Below are 18,917 nucleotides of genomic sequence, written 5' to 3' on the forward strand. Positions count from 1 at the left end.
GGCTCTTGTACTAGATTCCATGTTGACAGAGCTGTAGTATACCATAAAAGATTAAATGATAAAAAAAAAGATTCAAAATAATTCCTAAAATTTCTTGAGTTTGTTTCGTATACAAATTTACAGTTTTGCTCCTATCTAGATGAAATTGTGTATTGGCCTTTGAAACACGATGTACTTATTCAACAGTAAAGAGTATTGTTTTTTTATTTCTTTACGTTTTTCACCACTCAACTGCGTGTGCGGTATTTGTTCATGTATATGTTCGTACTCTTGGCCGGCGTTTATTTTCGTGCGTTGCCGTGACAACTACAAAAACAAACAGTCGCCTCGACTAGGATGCCCAGATACAACAGTTAGCATTTTGAAAGTTATGATTTGATTGGCAACGTGGATGGAAGTGACGCTATTTTTCTGGACTGCGTTTGGCCGATTCAGAGAAAGGAACAAAAAGTGAGTTAAGGCCTATCGACGATGGCGTCGCCAGACACATTTGTGTGCGGCAAAATAATGTGATTTTTGTCGTTTTATGGCCTTCTACGTCTCATAGAAACGTGTGCGACAACGGAGACTGAGTAGGCGTACGTCTGGATGTAATAATTTTCATTCGTGAAATATATTTTACAAAGTTATTTACTATTCAGGTATGGCTACATGCTAAGTTTGAAGTGACGCTATAGTGTTTTCTGTCTATTAAAGACATATTTTGCCGCCAAATACATAGTGCAATTTGGAAATTATTACTGAACTAAAGGTTAATCAAGATTATTGTGTGTTTCAAGTTGCAAATCTTAATAATTCCGTCTACACAACTACCAAGATCAGTAGTCCCGAGTTGTGGAATTTCTAACACTAACGACTTAGTGAGCTGGCAAAATTACCCTGAGAGTTAAAATTAATTTTGTATTGCAAAAGTTTCGCATAATTTAATAATTATATAAAAAGTTGTGACTAATGTGTGTGTATCTTATTGGCAACATGGAAGCTAGCTATTTATATTTGTTTTAAATATTATTGGAGTGGTTATGGAAACTTATTAAATAATAAAATAATACTTTTTTTTTTGTTTGGAGAAACCTATGACTAATAGTTTTGTTTTTTCATTGTAGCTTGTGTTAATTTCATAATTCAGAATATTTGAGCACAAAATTTTTTTTTTGTTTTTACGGTTATATTTGTTGATTTGCATTGTGGAGTAAAAATATAAATATAATTGATGCTATACTCTACAAAAGTTGTACCCAACGTGGCTGCTTTACAAAAATGCTGCCAGCAAGATGGAGCATGCACAACGAGGAAGATCACAGTCTAGGTGAGATTTCGAGTAAACCATCACAAAAGCAAAATTTAATTATTCTTGTAGAAATTTCGCTATTTCATTTCATCTTTGTTTCCATGGCTGTGGGTTTTTGCTTTGGTTATGCCTTCTGCGTATCCATGATAACAGCTTTTGCAATGACAGTGGTGCACCCTCGAGGAGGGGCATGTATGAGCAGTGCGAGTATGTTCTGCCTGTAGACTGCCGTAGCGAAGCGTGGGTAGTGTGGCTAGAAGAATCATTTAATATTAAAAAAGTTTGGATATTTTGGACCATAATACATGATTAATGCACTGACTTGTTAGTAATACATAGTTAAAGAGTGTACAAATAGTTTCTCATGTTAAATAATAATTTTATTGGTGTTTAGAAATATTTTTTTTTCTTTCAGAATGTATACAGCTGTAATAATACTGTCAAAAAACACTATTTTATGCTCTAAGAAAAATCTACAAATAGTAAAATTGAAAAAAAAAATATTAAAACACTATAATTATGATTATTAATCATATTCAAAATAATAACTTTTAATGTTAAAAAGCTGGGCAGTATTAAACAGTGAAATGGGCGCCATTAGCTCTGTACTGCAATCTAAGCACAATATGAATTTTAGCTGGAAAAGACTTTTTAAACAATGCAAGTTTCATTAACACATTTGTTATCTAAAGATGTCATGCAGTTTTATTCATTCATGTGTGTATACTTACATCATGGATCGATGGCAGCGAGCATAGTTCAAAATGAATCAAATATGGCATTAGCAGGTGGCTCTTTTTTTGTTGTTCAAGTTGGAGAATCTTTGATATACCTAGACAGTTAACAAGTTGTAACAATATAAAACAGGTATTGGTTTTTCTTGAAACTATGATTCTCCGTTGTCAATATTAACACGTGACAGTTCATTATATAACAGTGTTGTAATGATTGTTTGATGAAGACACAATTCAGGAAATATTTCTTGGCTCTACGTCTTTGATAGTGAGGTGGTGAGAGATTGTCAAATCTACAAATAGTAAAATTGAAAAAAAAAAATATTAAAACACTGTAATTATGATTATTAATCATATTCAAAATAATAACTTTTAATGTTAAAAAGCTGGGCAGTATTAAACAGTGAAATGGGCGCCATTAGCTCTGTACTGCAATCTAAGCACAATATGAATTTTAGCTGGAAAAGACTTTTTAAACAATGCAAGTTTCATTAACACATTTGTTATCTAAAGATGTCATGCAGTTTTATTCATTCATGTGTGTATACTTACATCATGGATCGATGGCAGCGAGCATAGTTCAAAATGAATCAAATATGGCATTAGCAGGTGGCTCTTTTTTTGTTGTTCAAGTTGGAGAATCTTTGATATACCTAGACAGTTAACAAGTTGTAACAATATAAAACAGGTATTGGTTTTTCTTGAAACTATGATTCTCCGTTGTCAATATTAACACGTGACAGTTCATTATATAACAGTGTTGTAATGATTGTTTGATGAAGACACAATTCAGGAAATATTTCTTGGCTCTACGTCTTTGATAGTGAGGTGGTGAGAGATTGTCACATGGTAAGGAACTGTTGCAGCTTATGGCTGGAGTGATTTTGGGAAACCTTGAAAATCTAAATCAGGACTGCCGGACTGGAATTCAAACTCAAGTCTTCCTGAATGTGGTTTAAATATTTTCCAGTTATGCCATCCAGCTTGGACGTAAATAAAGATAAAGTGATGCCATGATGGGGGAAACAATGTCTAAAGTGTGTTCACCATCTTGAGCTATAAAGTTATCAACTAAAACAAAACTGCAGTCCTGCAAGAGATTAATTTTAAATATATATACTAGAATATTTCATTGTTTTTTTTTTTTCCTTTCATAATTAGTAGAAGACACGTTTATAAATTGCAGCACTGAAATTATTAGAAAATTTAATGAGTTTGAGGCCACTTGTGGCGGCCTCAGTCGTCTTGGATATTATTATTATTATTATTTTGCGTAAAGTTTATTCTAAGATGATTAAATTTTTTATAACACTATTTATGTCCTTATATTATTTAATGGTGTATTTAATATTTATTTATTGTAACTTTTTAATAGTATACTTGGTTTATTTTACGTTAAGTACTCTTACTCTGTAGTGGGACGTACCAGAAGTAACGAGAACATTCTACCGGAGTGAGGGGTGGTAGCAGAGGAGGGGGGTGACGTCACCTGACGTGACGAGTGGGAGGCGGCTGCCAGCTGTTTGCGAGGGGAGTGTGTTTTTGACCGCCGGCCGCGGAACTGCTAGTGAATTGAGGAATCGCATCCCAGCCATGGGGAACTTGTGTTACATTACGTGAACAAGAATTAACGGCAATATAACGGTAATGCCATGGCACGCTTGGCGAAGCGAAAAACGTGGTGGTACACGAGCGCGCGATGGTGTGGGGCTAGTGCACGGGCCACAGAAACATTGTGCTGCTAGAGGCGCAAATAGTGAGTGGGGTTTACGCCCGACCCCGGGAGTCTCCGGCTTCAGAGGTATGCTTCAGTACCAAGTAAGTGTGAGAACTGGATTTTAGTACTTTATTTTCCCGGCTGGTACGATTTACAGAAGATGTGTGTTGAAAACAGAGTGTGGCGACGGGATTTAGTGGTTGGATTATATAGGCTGACATTTCGGTTCCCCCCCCCCCCCCCCCCCCCCCCCCCCCCGTAATAGACTTTCTTGGGACTTTGGATTAGAATTAATTATACTGCAAGAGTGTCTGTAAACCAATGTCGTTAGTCTGTGAATGTAATTATACCAATTTAAATGATACCTAGAATTTACCTTTTAAGTCCCTTTGCCTTTTTACGGTATTTAAGTTTGAGCATCTTTGGTTTGGTAATTCATTATTATACCTATCACGATAGAGTTTTCAGGACTGTCGATAAATTTAGTATGCTAATATATTTTTTTGCGCACTTGCCAAATGTTTAGACCAGTCAATGCGCGTCTGTTAAACTTAATTTCTTTACACTCTCAGTATCAGTATGTCAGTGGTGACGCGTACACGGGACTGGCGTGGTGAGTGCGGACGTGTGCAACTACCCCGGTATAAGGGGAGTTGGCCACAAGTGCGCCACTCTGCTACGGCAGTCTTGTTGGTTTTTGCAGTGATAACGAGAATTACGTTTTCAAGCATAATGGCTACCTCAAATGAACCTTTGAATTCAAGTTTGGAACGCGTAGATTTGGTAGTATGTTTACGGGAAGCGGGAATAAATGTATCACCTGATGATGATGTACCTTTTTTAGAATTGCTATGGGCGGAGTATAATTCAAAAAAGGAGCGAGATATGTTGGTATCGGGATGTGCGGTAGAACCCCCCACGGAGGATTTGGCTGGTCGGATTGTGTGTGATTCTTTTGGTAAAGACTTAGATAAGTTTCCGGTGTTAAAAGAAAATACGATTGATGAATTAATTGGTTTTTGCTGGGAAGTGGTTCGGGTGCAAGAAAGTTATATTTTTGATAGTGATTCGCAGTTGTTGAGGAGCGTAATCGGTAAAAGCTATGGGTTAGTGCGTCATATTATTACTCGTGGCGTAAAAGATAAGTTATCTTGGGAAAAGGTTAAAGAGTTATTATGGCGGAATTTATGTCCTAAGCCGGTCAAGTTGGGATTAATACACAAACGGGTTGGACGTTTTCAGAAACCCGACGAGAAGGTGGCTGTGTTTATGTTGGATGTGTAACAACATATAAAATTGTTTGGGGTATAATTTTCTGAAGTGGAAATCATTGATATGATTATTGAAAACATTCGTCCGGATATAGGAAGGGAATGTTCTTTTATTAAGAGGCCACGGAATTTAGAAGAATTACATGAATGGGCTGTAGAAGTCGATAATATAAAATTTTTACAGGAGGAGTATGCGATAGTGAGAGGTGATGATCCTTACTCAAAGTCGGTTTCTGATCCTATGGTTTGTATGGGGGGGATTAAAAATGAGGTTGAAGTGATTAAAGGCAATAATCATTACAGAAATGGGGAGAGCAGTAAAAAAGAATGTGTCATTTTTATGAAAAAAGGGCATTTGGTACAGTTTTGTTGGCGGCGTTTAAAGGGATTAATGGGGGACAGGGATATGATGAATAACAGTAACAATAAGAATAAAGAGGTTATTTGTTATTATTGTGGAGAATTTGGACATTTTCGTAAAGAAAGTAGTAAACAACGGCGGAAATGTGAATTATGTGGCTATTGTGGGAAAAGCGGCCATAGGTCGCGGAAGTGTAGGCTAAAACGGCAGGATAATATTTTTAGATTTAAAGATAAGCATAGCCATAGAGTAATGGTCATGCGGGAATCTAACAATTTCTGTGCTTCTGTTAAAGTGGGCCCAGAGTCGATAAAGGCCTTAGTCGATACGGGAGCGAGTAAGAGTTTCATAAGTTGGGAGTTTTATCACTATTGTAAACAAAACAAATAGTTAAAAAGGGAAGTGACCTTATTGAAGAGGGGATAACCATTCAGTTAGCTGATGGGAAAGTCCGAGAAAGTAATAGGAGGGTTAAATTACATATTAAAATTCAGAAATTTTCGTGGGATCGTGAATTTTATGTAATCTCCGACCTTATTTGTAAGATGATTTTAGGTTTGGATGTTTTAAGCAACACCCGAACTGTAATCGATTGTAAGAAACAACATTTGTGTTTTGGTTTTGAGCCCCGGTTTAAAGTAGGTTTAGTGAAACCCTTGGGGAAAAGAAAGGTTATTTGTGGTGGAATTGAAGGGGCGAGAGAAAGGCTTAGTGAAAAAGAAATTGAGAAAATTCAGGGAATTATTAATGAGTTTCAGGACGTTATTACCAAGAAAGTAGGAAAGTGTGTTATGGAGCCTTATGAAATTAAAGTCACCGATGAAGTCCCAGTAAAGTGTGCCCCTTACCAATGCGCCCCACCTAAAATGCAAGCCTTTAGGGCTATAATTAAGGACTTGCTTAAACAAGATATCATAACCGAATTTAACTCCGCCTATGCTTCTCCCGCTTTTTTAGTGAAAAAGAAAACACCTGGCGAATATCGTTTAGTTCTTTACTATAGAATGTTGAACCAAAAGATCCGGGTAGATCCTTTCCCCATGCCTAAAATTGAGGTTATTTTTCAATATTTAAGCCAAGCCAAATATTTTACCATTCTAGATTTGAATGCCGCCTTTCATCAATGTTTGCTGCAACCCGCTAGTCAAAAGTACACAGGTTTCGTAACCCCATGGGGGCACTATGAGTGGAAGAGGGTCCCTTTTGGGGTGAATTTTGGTGTGCAATGCTTATCTAGAATATTGGGGAAACTACTTCAGAATGTACAATACAAGTTTGCCATGAGCTTTTTAGATGATATATGCATATATTCAAATTCCCTTGATGAACACCTGGAACATTTGCGTGTCGTACTTGGTAAACTAAGGGAAGCAGGTTTCACCTTGAACCCCAATATATTGGTTGGGCACAAAGGAAAATACACTTTCTAGGTTTTATCGCAGGAGATGGAAAGATGGAGATGGACCCCCAAAAAATAGCCTCAATTGTGAAATTTCCCCCACCTAAAAATATAAAGGGGGTGATGAGGTTTCTTGGAATGATTGGGTTTTTTAGACGTTTCATCCCCCATTTTGCTGAATTAAGCAGTCCTCTAAATCACCTAAAAAAGAAAGGAGTTGTATTTTAATGGGGTAAAGAGCAGGATCACGCCTTCAGAGAGTTAAAAAGAGCTATCTCTAATCCTCCGGTTTTGACATTGCCCGATTTTAGCAAAAGATTTGTAGTACAGGTAGATGCTTCGAGCCTTGCTTTAGGGGGGGTGCTTTTACAAGAAGGGGAGAAAGGATTACAACCTGTGATGTATATAAGCCGCACGCTCAATAAACATGAGCAGAAATATAGTGTATACGAGAAAGAGGCATTGGCATGCATTTACGCCCTGGAGCGTTTTGAAAATTTTATTGAGCATGACGAATTTGATCTGTGTACGAACAATCAAGCTATCACATGGTTGTTTACCCATCCTCGCCAACTAGGAAAAATAGGTTGATGGGTAATGCGGTTAACAAGATACAGGTTTAAGATTAAGCACATTAAAGGAAACTTGAATCCTGTCGCCGATGCCTTATCTCGTATGTATGAGGCCGAAGGATTGCAAGAGGAGGAATCTAATGAGCCTATTCAGAAAGGGGATGAGGATGAGGAAGAAGGGGTAGTAGATGATAAATGTTGTAATGTATTGGGGCAATTTCCGGAAAGTTTTGTAGACTTATGCAAGTGGCAAGAGGAGGATGGGGAAGTAAAGAAAATTAAGAAAGGAATATTAGAATCATGGTATAAGAAGCTAAATTAAGATTTCTGAGTCCTTATATTGGCCCGATATGAAGGAAGATGTGGAGAAGTATGTCAAAGGTTGTCGGGTCTGTCAGGCCGCAAAACAGCCACGTACCACTAAAATTGGGGAATATGCGGTGGAAAGGGTTGAACGTCCGTGGGAACGTGTCTTTCTGGATATCTTTGGGCCTTTACCCAGGTCGTTAAAAGGGAATGTATACTTGATGAACTTGGTTGATGGGTTTAGTAAGTTTTTTTTTTTTTTTTTTACCTTTGGGTGGTACTTCTAGCGGCCGTGTAGTCAGTGCTTTAATTGAATGAGTATGGGGTTTGTTTGGTGCACCTGAAAGTTTAGTCACTGATAATGCTACCTATTTTATGAGCCAGGTTTTTGAGCAAATGTGCTTTAGTTGGGGTATCAAACACTTCACTACGAGCCCTTATTACCCCAATCCGAATCAGGTGGAAAGAGTAAACAATAATATTAAGATTGCTTTAACTATTTTTAGTCAAAAGGAGCATCGGAGATGGGATGAAAATCTGCAATTTTTGAACATGGCCTTTAATTTGAATAAGCACGACTCCACCCAGCATACTCCTGCGGAGGTGTTTTTTAGGGAGAGATTTGAGCCATCCTCTGTTAAATGTATGGGGAATACACCCGGAAACTTTGAGTATTCATAGTCCTAGACGTTTGGAAGAGGTATGGACAGATGTAGCGATGAATTTAGAAAAGGCTAGAAAGAAAATTTGCTCACAGTATAATCAAGGTCGGACTCCAAATCCTTTCGCGGTGGGGGAGGAGGTGTGGTGTCGTGAACATCATTTGAGTGATAAAGGTAAATTCCGTACTGCCAGGTTGGAATTTGCCTTTGGTGGGCCTTATCGGATAATCAAATTTTTGGGGCCAGTGACAGTTTTATTACAGAAAGTAGGTGAGTCCTTAAGAGTAAAGAAGGCACACATTAGCCATCTAAAAGCAGTTAATTGAGTTTGGGTGTGTCTTCAATTGTTAAATGATCTACATTGTAATGTTTGGTCAAATAAGTTAAGGAACTATGTGTCATAAACTTATTGTTGTCCTTTTTTGGTGTTTTAGAATTTTAGATTTTTAGTATGTAATTTTTAGGATATGTTTTGCCTTTTGCATTTATATTTGCATTAGCCATTTTATATACGTATATTTTTGATAAGATTTTTTGGATTGCTACAGCACTTGTTAAAAAGGGTTTGTTTTCCGAACTGTTTTTTTTAGAAGTTAGTACCCTTTAGGATCGTAGCTTTAAAGCATTTAATGTAATTCCAGATTTTATAAACTGTAAGTTCTTATTCTGTAATAATCAATTTATTTAGTATTTTTCTCGTTTAAATTTCAATTTAGTTTTTTTTGGCTGATGTAAAACTTTTTTGAGACTTTGGCTATAAGTCGTGCCTTTTGCCCTTTTTTGTGCTTTCGAGTCTACTTACTGTTGTTTATGAGTTTGTTTTTAGTTTTCTCTCTTAGTCTTTTCGCGTTTCTTTCTTCTCTTGTACGTGTTTCTTTGGGTGGCTTTACGTGTCGCGGACCTGATAGTTAAAGGGCTCAAGGGAGTTATATTTTTTTTTGTCGGGGTGGTTGAGGCCACTTGTGGCGGCCTCAATCGTCTTGGATATTATTATTATTATTATTATTATTTTGCGTAAAGTTTATTCTAAGATGATTAAATTTTTTATAACACTATTTATGTCCTTATTTATTTATTTTTTATTTATTTATTTATTTGATTTGTTACATGCCACACCAACAGCACAAGGCTCCAATGGTGGGCACAACATGTAAGACAAGTAAAAAAACAAATACAGTAACAGAACAAAAATAAGAACAAAACAATAAATTATAAGAACAACAAATAGTAGGACAAAAACAAAGACAAGACAACATAACATACAAATATCCATATGAGTGCTTAACTTCTAAAAATTACTTAAAATAACAAAAATGTTTCATGAAAGTAATAAATGTATAAGTACAGAACATATAATATTATGTGGATAAATACAGTTACTATCCTTAGATTAATATATCTGGTATTAAATAATTTAGGTAATAACATTAGAGCATAAAGATAATTAATCTTTGGATGCCGAAAAAATAATTTTTTTAACAAGTTTTTTCTCTCTGGTAGGTTGTAAGTGATTAACATACATATTAAAATTGTTAACAAGTCTATATATAATATCATTTGTATTTAAAAGTGTGCACAAAAAAGGTGGGTTATGGCTATTAAAAGAAGGAATTTTAATGCCAGTAACATCAAATATATGAGGACATATAAGATTACCATAATAACAATTGAAGACAAAAATGGCATCTAAGATCTTTCTTCTAGTTGATAATGAACCAAGGAGGGAATTTAAATCCATGTTATTGATGGTATTTAATTTTTTGTTAATATAGTCAGATACTTTAGATTGAATCCTGTCAAGCTTTTCAATATCAGTGTTATTGATGCTATTCCATATAATAGAACCATATTCAAGTTTTGATCTTATTAGAGCTGTATAGAGGGAGAGAATAGAGTCGATATTTGAGGTGTTGAAGGTGATAAATTTAATTAGACCAAGTATTTTGTTAGATACCGAGATAATGTTTTCAACGTGAAGATGAAAAAATAGTTTTTGATCCAGTAAAATTCCTAGGTCTTTGACATGTTGAGATTTTTTAATAGGTAAGTTATCAAGTTTGTATTCATATTGCAACGAGTGTTTTTCTAGAGAAGGTAATGATAGCAATTTTTTCCATGTTTAGATTGACCAAATTATTTGTGCACCAATTTGCAATTTCTGTAATATCACATTGTAGTAGATAGCTGTCATGATATGAAGAGATTTTTCTATATATCTTTAAGTCATCAGCAAAAAGAGTGCCAACTGAGTTCTTTAATCCAGATATTATATCATCAAGGTAAATATTGAAAAGTAAAGGAGATAGTGTGCCACCTTGAGGGACGCCAGAAGGAGTTGGCTGGAGATCTGAACTTATATTCTGTACTGAAACATAAAAGTTTCTGTTATTTAAATAGCTTGTTAACCATGATAAATATTTATCACTTAGCCCAATTTTGGAACATTTGCTTAGTAGTATTTGATGATTAACAGTGTCGAAAGCTTTAGCTAAATCAAAGTAACAAACATCTACTTGACCACGTGTAATGACTTCTGAATAAATAGGATTAAGAAAGGAGACTAAGTTTGTCATGGTTGTTTTACCTGTTCTGAACCCATGCTGTGAATCAGACAATCTATTATTTACATTAAACGCTAAGTGTTTAAATATTATTTTGTCAAAAATTTTGGCAAATCCATTTAACAGGGATATAGGCCTATAATTTGAAACAATAGAAGTTTTGCCCTTTTTGTGTACAGGAATAACCTTGGCAATTTTCCATTTATCAGGGTAGATGCTATTTAGAATACTGAAATTATATATATGCTGTAAGAGAGGAGCAAGGATTAAGGAGCAACCTTTGATAATAAAATTTGGTATGTTATCAGGTCCTGTAGACAAAGTAGATTTTATGGTTTTTATACTCCATAGGACTAAACTAATCGAGATATTAGACATTGGAATATTGTATGAACAACAAGGAGATATGTTTTGGTTATTTGTGTTATTTGTAGTAACATAGACACTTGAAAAATATTCAGCAAAGGAATTCGCAATTAAATAATTATTATCCGTAATTGAGTTATTAATTTTAATTGAGGGATGCTGACTATAACCCTTTCTCATTATTTTAACATAATTCCAAAAAAATTTAGGGTTTAGCTTAATTTTATTGTTAATATTACAAAGCCAGTTTGTTTTATCCCTACACATAAGTGATTTAGTTTCCTTGCGGTAATCTGAGAATAATAAATAGTAAAAAGGATTCAGATTTTGTTTATATAATTTATGATAGTGCGATTTCTTCTTAAGAGATTTTATTAGTTGGTTGGAATACCATAGGGGATATTTTGTAGCCTTTTTAATAGTAGTAGGTACATATAATTATATGAGATCATTCATTGTACACATTAAGTAGTCAACCATGGTATTTATATTTTTAGAATTGTATAAAATTGACCAGTCATGGTCCCTAAGAGCAATAAAAAGGCCGAGATAGTCACCAATCTTATAGTTTTTATATGAAGACGATGTATTATCGTTTATTGACATATCATCAAATTGGAAGTTTATCTCTATAATGCAGGATGAAAACTATCTTCTTTAACTAGTGGTTCCAGAGCTTTGCTAACCAGACATGATTCAATATTAGTGAGACATAGGTCCAAGAGTTGAGCCGAAGGTTGAGTTTGATTAAGCTGAATTAAACCTCATGCTGATACAAAGTTGATTAATGATCTGGCTTTCGACTTAATATTTGAATGAACTATATTTTGGGTATGCAATTGAGGCCAGTCAATGCCTGGAACATTAAAATCACCAATTATTAATAAAGAGACATCAGAATTCACAAACTTATCTTCAAGGGTTTCAAAGTATGAAGTGTAAGCTGAAGGAGTTGTTTGAGGGGGGATATAAATATTCCCAATGATTAAAGGTTTATCGTGTGTTTTTATATTTATCCAGACAGCTTCTATTCCTGGATAGTCATATTATATTAGTTAATGCTGTATTTTAATATTTATTTATTGTAACTTTTTAATAGTGTACCTAGTTTATTTTACGTTAAGTACTCTTACTCTGTAGTGGGACGTACGAGAAGTAACGAGAACGATCTAACAGAGTGAGGGGTGGTAGCAGAGGAGGGGGGTGACGTCAGCTGACGTGACGAGTGGGAGGCGGCTGCCAGCTGTTTGCGAGGGGAGTGTGTTTTTGACCGCCGGCCGCGGAACTGCTAGTGAATTGAGGAATCGCATCCCAGCCATGGGGAACTTGTGTTACATTACGTGAACAAGAATTAACGGCAATATAACGGTAATGCCATGGCACGCTTGGCGAAGCGAAAAACGTGGTGGTACACGAGCGCGCGATGGTGTGGGGCTAGTGCACGGGCCACAGAAACATTGTGCTGCTAGAGGCGCAAATAGTGAGTGGGGTTTACGCCCGACCCCGGGAGTCTCCGGCTTCAGAGGTATGCTTCAGTACCAAGTAAGTGTGAGAACTGGATTTTAGTACTTTATTTTCCCGGCTGGTACGATTTACAGAAGATGTGTGATGAAAACAGAGTGCGGCGACGGGATTTAGTGGTTGGATTATATAGGCTCAGGAGCATCATAATTTCAGTTCCCCCCCCCCCCCTCCCCCCCTCCACGTAATAGACTTTTTTGGGACTTTGGATTAGAATTAATTATACTGCAAGAGTGTCTGTAAACCAATGTCGTTACACTGTGAATGTAATTATACCAATTTAAATGATACCTAGAATTTACCTTTTAAGTCCCTTTGCCTTTTTACGGTATTTAAGTTTGAGCATCTTTGGTTTGGTAATTCATTATTATACCTATCACGATAGAGTTTTCAGGACTGTCGGTAAATTTAGTATGCTAATATAGTTTTTTGCGCACTTGCCAAATGTTAGACCAGTTAATGCGCGTCTGTTAAACTTAATTTCTTTACACTCTCAGTATCAGTATGTCAGTGGTGACGCGTACACGGGACTGGTGTGGTGAGTGCGGACGTGTGCAACTACCCCGGTATAAGGGGAGTTGGCCACAAGTTATTTGCTGTGTTTTCGAAAACATCTATTAAATTAATGCCCTTACTAAATTATTTTTCTTCCAATAAATACTATGTTCAAAATTCATTAATATAAATAAAATGTCTTTAAAGCAAAATAATAGGGCAAAACTTTCTTGATTGTTTACTTGTCATAATTTAATACATAAATTAATTTAGCTTATAAATAAGGTGCAATCAAGAGTATAAATTAACTGAGGTCTGATTTAATAAATTAATTTTTATTTTTTTGCCTATTGAATCTTTACAATCTCCAAATTATGTATGGCATTAAACTAGTGCTGTAGTTAATTTAAGGTTCTAAATTATGACCTTATAAAGTACTTATTTAAACTTAGCTTTTTATAGGTTGTTCATACATTGTGGGACAGGGTGTGATTACTGGATATCAGGAACTCATAACATACCTTAGTATTGTAAGTCTACCATCAGGAACATATACAGAAGCTCGAGACAGGGGAGGGGGTAGATTCAAATTCAAAACTAAAGTTTTTTTCCGCCACCCTTCAGAAAATGCCATTTAATTTAGTGTTTGTTGCAATGGAAAAAGGAGAGGTGGCCTTCAGTCCCTCCAGCACTTCTTCCCTCTTGGATCTACCTCTACATCTTCATCATAGATCACACTAGAAGTGCAGATGTAGCTTCACTATCTGCAATGTTCAGAAAGGGTTCAGCAGTGCACAGGTCCATAGAAACCAAAGTTTAGAGGATTTAAATGCCTCATGACTGAATTGTCAGGAATTGCATGTGGTACAATAGTACCTTTCTCTCATTACTGTTTGCTTGCTCATAAATGGAAAGTCAATTTCGCTTGTTATACACGGGTATTCTACTCCTGCACGCTGTGCCCTATTTGCAGGTCGTCTTTTCCCACGTACTTTCGCAGAGCCTGTAGCAAGCTCAAGGTAGTCATCAATGCAAAGAAGCATTTTCAGAGATATGCTCGTAATATCTTTTTGGTTCTTTTGAAGTGTACTGGGATCACTCACTCCCAATACCCTTCAATTTCGCTTGACGAGTAAAGAACAGAAAGCAGGAAAGACCTTGTGCTGATACGAGGCCAAAGGGGTTTAGTTAGTGAAGCTAAATCTTATATTCAGACATAAAACATAAGGATTTGAAGCAAATGATTAGATGTTTATTAAATTCCAAGAACATTGGGATTCAAAACTTTAACATGGCTACAAGGGCGAGAAACAGATAAACAAGTGGCTCAAATTGTGGGACGTATTTTTAAAAAATAAAAGAAATATTAGCATAAGGCACAACATCATTACATAAAACATGAAGAGAAAGTATTTCTGGCCAAAATGCCCAAACGTAATTACGATTATATTATCAGATTAGGTGCAAACCTTGAATACAATAAAACTTTACAAGTTAAGTTACACAAAAAGAAATGGGAAGCAAACAACAGTTAGATTAAATACATTGAAAGTACTTACAAACTATGGGCAGTAAATAAATAGAGAATAAATACAGTGATGCCCAGCACTCTGAGTAGGCGAGAAATACTTCACCTTAACAACAGTTTGTCAACCCTTTCGACTAGAAATCCGTACAGCGTTGGTTGATACAGGAAGACGAAGCAATAGACACAAAGAAGCATTTCCTAAGATAATTGCATTACAACTCGGGGGGGGGGGGGGGAAATTTCCTGTATAATCATGACAACTACTGGCACAAGAGCACGCAGCCCGACACAAAGTTAAATCAAACAATAAATTTTTACATTGGGCTGAAACGAGCAATTCAGACAGACAAGAGTTAAGACAAAGATTACATTTAAAGATGTGGTCACTTCTCATCAACACAGTAACGTTACAAGTTAAGAGATTGCCATGACTAACCTGAAGACGCTGGAACACTCGCTGATCACTATAGCTCGCTAGTTGTTCACCATGTGCTAGGCAGAAGCTAATGAAATAGCAGTTTGTATAACAAAATTGCACATAACCCATGGGAAGGGTTGTCGGGGAAGGACTAGGAGGGTTGAGAGGGGAAGATGCACAAAGATTTGAGGTGCAGTGACATCTTAATTGAAGTTTAACAGTGCACCTTATCTTGCCAGTGAACACTTCCAAAGTATGATTTACTGTTAATGAACATTCAATTGTGTTGCATATTTTTTTTGTTTGTTTTAAGAGTAATTGATCTGTGCCATCTAGATTTTTTTTTTAATTATCTAGCTTAGTACACTAATGAAATTATCGTGAGTGAACTGCTGTAACTTTTAGAACATTAGTCGTTGGTACGAAGTAATCAATTATTTACTGGTGTTTGTCATAAAGTTTGATGCTTTTGATTCATACAAAAAGGCTGTGAACAATGTTTACAGCTGTTAATAATTCTCATCATACCAATAATTCTGATGAATAGGTAATCTATTACAGAATATAGTGAAAAATTAAAATATCAAAGATTGCATGGATCAATTCTCCTTAAGGTATTAAATTTTTGTACTGTATGATGTTAACAGAGTGAAATTTTGATCAGTGTATATTTTTTCTGTTATTTAGAATTTGAAGCATCTAGAACTGAAGTATGTAAAAGAAGTTTTATCATACTTAAAAGCTATTTCACCATGTCTTTGTACAATTGTCACTTTGGACTTTGAAACAATGGCTCATGTGAACAGTACATCTCTCAAGTACATCAGAAATCGCTGCCCAAAATTAAGGTACATTTGTGCGATTCATAAGTATGGAAAATGGATTGCATGGGCCACAGCATTGTGGATAATTTGTTATTGTCGTTTCTTTGTTACAGAGTTCTCATTTTGAGGTCATGTTTTCTGACAGACAAATCCATCAGTCAGTTGAAACACCTGCCAACACTGACAGAACTCGACCTGAGAGACACAGAGGTGACTGCTGCAGGAGTTTCTCATGTCCTTCGAAACAACCCTCAGCTGCGCACATTACTACATCCGGAAGTAGGACGCGCACTTCAGAAGATGCACTCCGCAAAGACATGGCTTGTTCGAGTCGAGATGAGCTTGTTTGCACAGACTGCCAACTACCGCCTGCGGGAGATAGAGCTAGAACTGTGCACCAAGGACCACTGCAACATGCTTGCGATGGTGGTACTCGTGTGTCCTCACATCGAACGAGTTCGCGTCGAGTTTGATGCACGTATATCATCACAGGCCCTGCTGCCTTTGGCCAAGTTGAAGAGGCTATCACAATTAGATGTTCAGTGCATTTCCAGTGGGAACAGGAAGCCTTGGGAGGAACATCAATCTGAGAGCATGACTCTGTTCGAAGGGAGTATCGTTCCCATCTTAAAGTCTCATGGCAATCAGCTATCTACTGTTTCTTTGGAGGGCATTGTCGGGGTCAACATGAAGATCCTTCAGGATCTTTGCACTCGCTTGATGACGTTGGGTCTGTACTACAACTGGTATTTACACGACTCCTTCCCACTGCCCAAAGATTTAAAGGCGTCCAAACCATTCCCCACCTTAAAGAGGTTGCTGTTTGGCTCGAACTTCGGCAATGACGACTTTCCTGCAGTGTACCTGGAGTGGCTCTTGTCAAATGCTAACCTGGAGGAGTTGTCGCTGTCTGCTTCCCCCCTCTTCACTGATGACCTATTCACTAGAGTGTTTGCTAACTCCCTCTCATTTCCACACCTGCGTTCTCTCGAGTTGGCATATTGTAATGTGACACCTGAACTTATTGTAGAGTTTCTTGCTCGCTGTGGTCGCAAAGCACTGCAGAAACTAAGTATATGTGGACCATTTGTCAGGGAACAAGCCCCACCAGCTATGTGTTACATAATCTGTGAGAAACTGGATGTGCATGTTGAAGCATACTCTTACTCCTTTGTAAAAATCAAGAAGCGAATAGTGCGATACAAACAAGATCTTAGCTTTGTCAGGTAAGTTTTGTATTCTATTGTTAAAAGTGTCATTAATTGCATTTCCCAAAAAAAAAATTGATACTCAAATAACTTTTTTATTTTTACCTATTTCTTCTAGTACTTAATTATTAAAATCATCTTCAAATTAAAGTGTTTAATATTTCTTTAGGATAATTATTATTAATTTCTGTAATGACATCTAGCTCTGGTTTCAAACATAAAACGATTCAACTCTTTTATCAAGAGGAAAAAATATTAGGTATTATTGTAAAGGAAATATTTCAAGAGAAAGTAATCATTATAACATCATCATTACGAAGGCGCATCTTGTAAAAATTATGTATACACAAGAATTTATGGTTCAGTTTTTATGTCAGTTTGAGTTTTCAAATAGGCAATTCGGTCTTTTGATTTTAATTCTGTAAACTATTCTTATTTACAAAAATATTAAAAAAATTGTTCATTATTCAACAAGTATGATGATAAAGTTCTTTAATGTATTTATTTCTCCAAAAGAGTGTAATGTTGGTTGTGATATATGCTACATTTTACAATAAAGTAGTTTGTACTAAGCATGTCAGGAACTAGATTTACTTGTAACAATAATTTACTAGGAAGCATTTATTTAAAAAAAATAATACATCAATAACATTAAAATGAGTAAAAATGCATGCACAAACAAGAATTTAATTAATTTTTCTGATCCATTTTGTCTAGTATTAGAAAATTAAAATTTTAGTGATTCAAGGTAATGTTTTATTTAAATGCTGCTTCATTTTATGATTTACATTTAGCTTGTGTTTGAAGTTATTTAAGTTTTATTGTAATCCACCATATAATATTTTTACTAGCTAGCAGAAAAATCCTTATGGTAGCTGTTGGGAGAAGCCTGACTGTGTGTATGCATGATGCTTTTTGCAACATAATAATAGAATGAGTGTTTTATGTATTTTGTATGTGTGCATGTGTGTGTGTGCATGGATGCATTCATGTGGGTGTGCATGCATGCATGTGTGTGGATGGGTGCATGTGTGCATGTGAATATATAAATAATTGCAACAAGACAGCTTACTTTTAGTAGTGAAAGTGATGTAGTAAGTCGCCAGTGTAGGTTAAGCAGTACAGTAGTAGGCAACTGAAGTATTATATTAATTTTGTTATATGTTATATACATATATTTTTCTTAATATTGTAGGTGTTCGCCTATACAAGTGAAAGTGATTCCTCAAATGTTTGGTCCTGGGGAGCCAATTCTACTAATAATGGTGTCCTAGAGTTCCCGAAAAAATATTAAATTATCATAATGGTATTTTGTTTTGGATATTAATAATATTATCAACTTCCAACCATCCAAGCTAACCAAAGGGCAGTATGCCACAGACATAGTGACATGTAGGCCTATAAAAGCATTTCAGTTTATACAGACATAGTATTTGAGTTGTTAGCATCTTATCAAAAACAATTGAGATGAATTTTTCATGAACGAGTCACGTTACCAATGCAGAAAGACCTATTGTATCTTTTTTTCCCTACATGTAGCATGGCTTTGTTTGAAGAAATACGTAGAACCTTTTCAGTTTCATAAATTTTCATAGATTTTCCCTAAATATAAAATCCTGTGAGATCAAGCAGAAATTTGCATCATATGTATTGCATGATGTTATTAGCAGCTAGTTGTTTGTG

At 35.9% G+C, this 18,917-nt stretch overlaps 1 protein-coding gene across 5 annotated transcripts in view; it reads left to right on the forward strand.

Moving 5' to 3' along the window:
• LOC134530689 (uncharacterized) overlaps positions 1-18,917 on the forward strand; it is a 41,609-nt gene that overhangs the window by 5,545 nt on the left and 17,147 nt on the right. For 4 of the 5 annotated variants that reach the window (XR_010074857.1, XR_010074856.1, XM_063365760.1 and 1 more), the window contains 2 exons: positions 15,890-16,050; positions 16,140-17,252. The exons of the other annotated variant lie outside the window; for it this stretch is intronic. Coding sequence is in view for 2 of the 4 variants with exons in the window: in XM_063365760.1 (XP_063221830.1) it covers positions 15,890-16,050; positions 16,140-17,252 (1,274 nt within the window). In the remaining 2 variants the exon portion in view is untranslated. The remainder of the gene's footprint in view (positions 1-15,889; positions 16,051-16,139; positions 17,253-18,917) is intronic. 5 annotated transcript variants of the gene reach the window in all.

The sequence above is a fragment of the Bacillus rossius genome, chromosome 3 (assembly GCF_032445375.1).
Source record: "Bacillus rossius redtenbacheri isolate Brsri chromosome 3, Brsri_v3, whole genome shotgun sequence".
NCBI classification, from domain to species: Eukaryota; Metazoa; Arthropoda; class Insecta; order Phasmatodea; family Bacillidae; genus Bacillus; species Bacillus rossius.